Source organism: Lygodium microphyllum, chromosome 11 (genome assembly GCF_053477565.2).
Source record: "Lygodium microphyllum isolate KBCC chromosome 11, Lygodium_microphyllum_v1.1.10, whole genome shotgun sequence".
Taxonomy (NCBI): domain Eukaryota; kingdom Viridiplantae; phylum Streptophyta; class Polypodiopsida; order Schizaeales; family Lygodiaceae; genus Lygodium; species Lygodium microphyllum.
Window position 1 is genome coordinate 105,668,648 of NC_141145.1, and position 8,437 is coordinate 105,677,084.

At 43.0% G+C, this 8,437-nt stretch overlaps 1 protein-coding gene across 1 annotated transcript; it reads right to left on the reverse strand.

Annotated features, from left to right (window-relative positions):
- Positions 1-367: 367 nt before the first annotated feature.
- On the reverse strand, positions 368-1,391 carry LOC148029193 (uncharacterized). The gene has a single exon (XM_087687943.1). The coding sequence runs from the start codon at positions 1,267-1,269 to the stop codon at positions 553-555; it is 717 nt and encodes a 238-aa protein (XP_087544069.1). The 5' UTR covers positions 1,270-1,391; the 3' UTR covers positions 368-552.
- Between the last annotated feature and the right edge of the window lie 7,046 nt (positions 1,392-8,437).

Below are 8,437 nucleotides of genomic sequence, written 5' to 3' on the forward strand. Positions count from 1 at the left end.
GTAATTGACAAATATTAGCAATATTCTTGATGCTGTAATTAAAACAACTTCTAGAAAATAAAAATTCTGTACTTTTTATTTACCATGCTGAATAGAGCACATTACAATATTTCGCAGATATAATCGCATGTCGAGTTTCAAAAGTTGCCATATACTATTTTTCATAACTATTGGTTGATGACTAGTATGAGTGCAATGAGAGTTGCATTAATACACAGATCTCTTTTTAGGGTATTTAGTTCAAAAGCTCGGTTTTCTGCTAGCTTCGATGAGTCACGAGCCGACTCCTTAATCAGTCTCTTTTGTTAAGTTTTAAATTGAGTAATTAAGAGCATAATCAAGAAAGAGGGATCTGGAGACGCAATTCAAAGAATTAAACAATATAATCTACTGCATCCACTAATCCTCTGCTGTAATGAATCCATTTCCCTGACAAAAAGACGTCTATGGATCCGTATGTACAATTTGGCCAAGGGGACGCGCTTCAGGAAGGAGCTATCGGAGCCCCAACTGTCACGGTGAGGGAGGGAGGGGGGAGGAGGAACTGATGGGTCACATGTATGCGTCAAGCAGAACAATCTCACTGTAATCCCTTTCATAGAAGGCGGCAGCGCCAGTGGCATCAAACTCCCCGTCCAGCCACCCTACGCCACTGAGGATGTTGTAGGCGGGAGCAGACGGGTCTGGAGCCCTATCATCATCATCAAGCGCAGACCAGTCATCGTCTGCAGCAGGGTTGGGCGTCGACGGAGGGAGGCCGAGCTCATCATCAGAGGCCTCCAGGAGTAGCCTGATCTGGGATTCTGCCTCAGACCTACCAGGGAGCGGCATGAGGCGGCCAGATCCTGACGGCTCCGATGAGTGGCCGGATCCAGATAAGTCGGGTGATTCTGCGGGCTCTTCCTGCAGGGCTTCAATCCTGGAAGGAGAGGGCGACGACGACGAAGGGGGATCATCACAGGCGTAGAGCTGCGCGACGGTAGTATCGCCGTCGCCATCGCCGATAACCTTCTCGAGGCTTCTCATCATTTCTGTCACAAGGTCCTCTTGGCCGGCTGGGGGATCGAAGACTGAAGGGTCAAGGGATGGCTCAATTTCGCAGAGCTCCTCGAGGAAGGAGAGGCGAGGAGGGGAACAGGGGGGCGAGCAGGACGACAGGAGAGCCTGCTTGAGAGGGGGAGAAGAGGGGGAAAGGCCATGCCCATCCTCGCCGCTGCGAGGCCGCTTTTTGGCCAGAGGGGAAGGGAATTCGTCTAGGGAGGAACTCATGGCAGTATTCTTCTAACACAGAGAGAGAGAGAGAGAGGGAAAAGAGCGGTTTCACGAAACTGCTAAAGCGGATTTTGCGATAAGGCAGGAAGAGAGCGGGCGGGGAGTGTGGTGGAGAAGGAAAGGGAAGGGCTTTGGTATATATGGTGGGTGCAAAGCAACGCATAGATATGGCCCCCCTCGCCTTCCCGAAAAACAAAAAAATAATTAATTAATAAAGTAAAAGGGGGGTGGAAAGACGGAGACAGGCAGGCGACACAGAAAGCGAGGCATATCAGCAGCGGCGGTTCAGCAAACACACACACACACACTCCTCTCCAGAGAGTCCCTTCTCTCTCTCTCTTTTCCCAGACTGCCCTCACCCACCCCCACACACACGAAACGATCAGCCACAACCGCTCGATTTGCAACGGATCGGGCGATGATAGTGAAGCACCTTCCTTTGGGCCCACCCTCTCTTTTTTATCCCTGTTTTTTTTTCCGTATTCCGTGTTGCCCCGATAGTCTGTCTTTTGTTTACTTTTTCTAATCCTTTTCATTACTTTTCAAATAATTTTTAATCATTTTATTTAACTCAATAACGTGGTCGGGCTCGGGCTTCTAGAGACCTTCGCTCCCTCCCCCGCAAGAAAAGTCTCCGCGCACCATCTTTCCTTTTTCAATACTTAATCATGCAGCATGTTATTTTCAACCATCTCCTGCCTCCTGACTGATAATAAATAAACGATATAATATATTTATTATTTACTTTTTTCCGCTCCTCACAATCCTAACCCTATTTATGAGTCACTCAGCTTTCTTCCAAAAGGAGTCCCGCCAGCACGGCTTCGCGGTGGGTGGGGAACCTCGCGCTGACGTGGGAGGTGGCATCGTTACTCCTACACAGAAAGAGGAAAAGACCATTCCTTGCGCGAATCAGGGGAAGCCAAGTCGTCTGTCACCATGCTCCGGATTTAAAAACTCGATTAAACGCGCCTTTTGTTTGCAATGTGTGCTGGTCCCAAGCGTTTGGCAGTGTGGGCCCTACGCAATTTTGCTGCCTTCGATGATCTGGCCGGCGTATGTGGCGGGCAGCCATTGGGGGGCTGCTGATTCAATTTAGAATAAGTGGGCCAGACTCTCGAGAGACGGTCTACGTCTGGAGGGCTATATCAAAAAGTCTCGGCCCCCGGATTTAGGTCCGTAATACCTATATTTCTTTTTTGAGATTTAGGAAAATAGGACCGCCAAAAAATAAGATAAAAGTCAGGCAGGCCGAAAGCACACTGCACGAGAGGACGCCACATCACAGACACACAGGCGAAGCAAGATGACAAGCGGTGAAGGCGGGGCGGCCAAGTAGAGAGAGGGATGGCCACGTTTTCCCGTATATACTTTTTTCTATTTTTGAACACAGATATTAGAGAACCCTACGGATAGAAATTTAGATCAATTTAAATAATACAGATATTCGTCCGATTTTTTCACCCACGTTCCCCTCTTTTATCTCTCGGTTCCTCTCGCATTTCGGTCTTACCTTCGTGCAAACGCGATTTGCATGTGCCTGCTGGCCGTCCTCACTCATTAGTCGGAGGCCCCACCGTTATGTCCTTTGTTCTGCTTATCTTGTTTTTATATGTAAGTTTATTGTGAATCCTGACCGGTCCCACAAACTCGCAGTCCCATGGGCTGCTGCCCTCCTCCGTCAAAATGCTCCGTTATCCAAACGCCCATTTGTTTCAAAATTCACACACACCCCTTTAGAGTCTCTGACCTGTTCACACGTGCGTTTCCAATACGAAACAATTTTCTAGAGAGTTTCCCATTTTCAAAAGCAAATTGAAGACACGTAAACAGTTTTTGAAACCCACTTCCAAAAACAATATTAAATTATACTACTTTTCCTCATTAGCATTCTTGATAACATGCAATTTTATGGCTTGGCTCTTTTCGTATTTTTGTGATTGGTAATTTAAGAGTTCTCAAGTTATGGTCTTATCTTTTTAAATAGATGGCAGCCACTCAGAATTCGCCAATCAAACTAGTTGGCATGGCTACATAGGTGTCCATTAAGGATCATTGCAATGATGATAAGATTGTGTTCACTGCAAATAATTTAGCATGGAGCCTAGCTTATGGGGTTTTGGAGCCTTGAAGTTTCGCCAACTTACAAATTTGGAGAACATTATCAGCAAGTATCTTGAAACTAGGAAGTTTGGAATGGTGGAGGTGGGCCTTGAAATCAACCCTTGTGGAGGGTTTCTCAATGGGAAGGGGAGGGTTTTTTATAAATAGAAACCCCCATGGGACCTTAGGGGTTTCTTGATTTTTGAAAAAAACCATTAAACCCTCTCTCCAAAAACAAACCCGGAAGAACAGCTCCTAAGTGCCCTACCTATCGCCCATTGTTCACGCAAGGTCGATCATCCAACACCGTCATCATCAACACCAACACCGCTACTACAATTCTTTAATCACTAATGGTAGCGATGTGGCTTTAATGAATTAACTCAAACTTTACATAACAAAGGAAAAACACTTTTTGTCAACAAACTCTCTAATTGGGAGGTTATATCCTACCCTTCAAGTGGACGTTTATCCTTCAAAACAAGGGTAGAAATACATTCTCCTTTCAATATAACTATATACTTTGGATTAGAAAAGTACTATACCCTTCCAATCTCTTCACAAAGAAATTTAGGTTTCAGTATCAAATTAATAATTTTGGGTTGTCCTTCAAATTCTAGCCGATCGAGTGGCTCAAGGAGAAGAAGAGAGAGGAGATCAATTAGAGAAGCATATTACACCCCAATCTTAGAATTAGGTCACAAGGGGTTAGCAAGGACTACAAAAATGTAACAATGTGCTACAAGGTTAGAATTTCTGTAATGAATGAGGCTAAGAAGAGAGGGAAGAATGACCAAAAGAGAGAGAAAGAGAGAAAGAATGAGAAAGAGGAAGATTAGAAGAGGAGAGAGAAAGACAAGAAAAGGGGGAAAATGAGGAAGGAAGATTTCTTAACAATCTTAGAATTTATGCAATGAATGAGGCTAAGAAGAGAGAGGAGAATGAGTAAAAGAGAGAGAAAGAGAGAAAGAAGGAGAAAGAGGAAGACTAGAAGAGGAGAGAGAAAGACAGGAAAAGGGGAAAAAGGAGGAAGGAAGCCATGGAAGCTGAAGGAGAAGGTGAAGAGTCGGTTCTTGATTATGTATAGATGTGCTAAACTAGGTCTCATACACATTATATAACCCCATCGGTGTGATTGGGTATCTAACTCTCTCCTAATTCCTATGTATCTTGCTCGTTACATGCCATCCCTACCTTGAAAGTTTTTTCCCTAAAAGTTTTTTATCTCGCTCGTTACATTCCATCTCGACCCTGAAAGTTTTTGCCCTAAAAAACAAAAGACAGCTTGAGGGACTTGATAGAGTGGCTAAGGAGTGGGTGTGTGGAGTACTACTACTTTGATCCACATTACAGTGAGAAGATTGGGTGAAGACTATGGACAGCATGTTGTCCACTACAGGCCTGCTAAGGCAAATTTGCCATAACTTTTGATAGGCTACTTTGAATGGGACATCTCACATGTTGAAACGAAGCTTATGATGTGTATTTTCAGCCCATGTAGGAAACATATCGTTGTAATCAAGGCAGGTAAAATTTTATTCTAAAACATGTGCAATCTATATGCAATTTGTGGTCAAAAGGGAACATAACCAACTAGTCTTCAGCTCGTTGGTGGGCCTCTTAGATGTGAGGAAATTCATCCACAATGGTGACTGGGCACCAAGAGGCTTCTTCTAGGGGTAGGCCTTGCCATTTAATGATGTATTTCCTGATGGATTGAGATCTCAAGTGTTATCTTGATGCCTAATGATTGCCCTAGGGATATACTGAATGATGTCTTCTTCATCTATGGGGGGCAGCTCTTCCACATAGTCCACTGAGGTGCCAATGAAAGGCTTTTACTGGCTGGCATGAAACACATTGTGAATCTTGGTGGTGGGGAAAAGCTCTAATCAATAAGCCCAGTCACCAACTCTCTTGAGAATTCAATAGGGGCCGTAGAAGTGGTAGGCCATTTTGTTATTCTTGCCCTCCTTGAGAGTGGAGTAATAGGACTTTGGTACTTTCAAGAGGATTAGCTCTCCCTCTTGGAATTCCGAATGCCTTCTTTTCTCATCAACATAAAGCTTCATGTGGTATTGTGCCTTTTGAAGATTCACTTTGCTTTGCTAAAGCAGGGCTTGCATACACTCCAACTCTGCTTTACTCTAGGGATTGATCTTATCATTGAACAAGACCGCAGGGAGGGGAACCTTATACCCGTATAAGGCCTCGAAAGGAGAAACCCCAATGCTAGAGTAGGTGGAGTTGTTATATGCAAATTCAGCCAAGTGGAGTCACATATCCCAACTGTATTGTACATCATGGCAAAAGTGCCATAGGTAGTTCTCAAGCTATTTATTTACCATTTTAGTCTAGCCATCAGTCTGTGGGTGGTATGCAGAAGTGGATGGAGCAAGCTTGGTGCCCATAAACGTGAAAATTGCTTGCTAAAACTTACTCATAAACTTAGCATCCCAATCATACACTATGACTTGCAATAATGCATGCAACTTAAATTCATGCTCCATAAACTGAGCGGCTACCTCAGATGTAATGTATTGGGTCTTAGTTGGGATAAAGTGGGCAACCTTGGTGAGGTGGTCGACTACCACATATATACTATTCCATCCTTTTTTGGTAATGAGGAGGCGAGCAATGAAGTCCACAGTGATATTTGTCCATTTCTTGTCAAGAATAGGCAAGGGCTGCAAGATGCTTGTGGGTCTAAGCGTACTATCCTTCTTATGTTGGCATGGAACACATTTGATCACAAATTCCTTGACATCCCTCCATAAGCCTTTCTAGTGAAAGCACTTGGCAATCCTATTGTATGTTTTGAAAATGCCCAAATGACTAGCAGCAGTGGAGCAAGAATGCATCCCTTCCATGATATTTTGTGTAAAGGGAAAAGTGTGGGAAATGACAATCTTGCCATGGGACCAAATAAGGCCATGTTTGAGTTGATATTGGGAGCTTTCGTCCATTACTCTATACTATAGTTTTTTAAATATGCAGATAAAGTCCTCATCCAACAAATAAGCTTCCTGAAGTTTCTCAATCCAATCAGTATGCAACTTTGAAATGGAAGACACTTTACATGCCCACATTCATGGGAGTGAATCAGCCCACGATGTTATCTTTAACCCTCTGCATGCCCACATTTGTGAGAGTGAATTAGCCACTCGATGTTATCTTGGACCCTAGTGTGAGAGATGTCAAATTCATAGTTTTGCAGTGTTGCCACCCATCTCCTTGACTTAGGAGTCAAAGTAGACCGAGTCAGTAAGTACTAGAGGACTTGATGGTCACTCTTCACTCTAAAGAGGCTTCCATATAAGTAGTCAACATGGAGGATAGCCAACATCTCCTAATCATAAACATTCAGTTGCATCTCCTTGTCATCAAGCTTACAGCTCTCAAAAGCAATCACACCATGCTCTTGTAGCAATACAACACCAATACTTCAACCACTAGTATCACATTGAATGGTGAATTCCTTGGAGAAGTCAAGGAGGCATAAGAGGATGGGGGCTGAAGTAGGCACTTCCTTTAACCGTGTAAAGCTATGATCAGTAGTAGCGTCCCAAAATAATGATTCCTTCTTTAACCAATTAGTCAAAGGTGTTGCAATGGGGACATAGTGCTTAATGAAGCGTCTATAAAATTAAGAGAGACCAAGGAAACCATATAATATAGTGGTGGATGGTATGAGCTAGTCCTTTACACATTGCACCTTTTTAGAATTAGCCTATATGCCATTCTTGCTAACAATGTGTGCCAAGTACTCCACTGATGTCTACATGAAGATACGGTTACTTTCCTTAGCAAATATACGATGCTCTCTCAAGATATTAAACACCCTTCTGACATGTGCCAAGTGCTCATCTTGTGATTTGCTATAAATGAGAATGTTATCAAAGGAAATGAGCATAAACTTAAATGGGAAGGGGTGGAGGATTTTATTGATGGGGCTCTAAAATGTGGCGGGGACATTAGTCAAACCAAAAGGCATCACTAGAAAATGATAAAGTCCACGATTAGTCTTAAAAGCTATTTTGATCTCATCACCCTCCCTCGTGCATATTTGATGGCAGCCAAAGTGCAGATCAATCTTAGTGAAGAATCGTGCCCCTTTTAACTCATCCAACAAGTCATCAATCTGTGGGTGGGATACCGGTTCTTAACTATAATCTTGTTCAAGTCCCTATAGTCAATGCACATGTAAAAAGAGTCATATTTCTTCTTGACTAGCAGGATTGGAGATTTGTAAGTGGAGAAACTCAGTTCAATAAATCCCATCTCAAGTAACTCTTTGACTTGCTTTACAACTTCTTCACGTTCACACTTGGAGAGTTTATAAGGTGGCTTGTTCACTGGCTTGGAATGGGGTTGTAAATCAAGTGGGTGATCCACTTGCCTCTTAGGGACAAGGGCTGTAGGCATTTGAAATAAATCATTATACTCCTCAAGTAAAGCCTTCAAGGCAGAATCCTAAGATACTTTGGAGAGCTTATCTGAATTTTCCTTTTTCAAGTGCAAGACAAAGATCTATGAACATTTCTTAAACTCTTATTTGAGTTATTTTGCTATAATTAGTCAAAAATCAACATTATCATGAACTTCCTCCAAGCGGATGAGCTATCCATGCATTGTAAACTCCATGTAGAGCTTAGAGAAGTCCATAGCAATTTTACCTAAATGTTTTAGCCGGTCACAATCCAAGACAACATCAATGGGGCCCATGTCTAATGCGATTAGATCAACTAATGCCACATAATTTTCAGCCAAGCATAGGGGAACTTTGGAGCATACATGTGTGCTGATTTCTTCTTCACCATTTGCTACCTAAACTTTCAAGGGATGCTATAATTCCATAGCTGTGCATTTCAATCGATCAATGGCTAAATTATTGACAAAACTATGTGTACTATCACTATCTACAAGGATAAATGCATGCTTTCCAATTAATATTGCCTTGAATACATAGAGTGTTGGGAGTCCTAAAACCAATGCAAGCTTCTAGGAAGATGGAGCAAAGGGAGGTGGTAGTTGGGTGGAGTGTAGAAGGGGTAGTTAAATC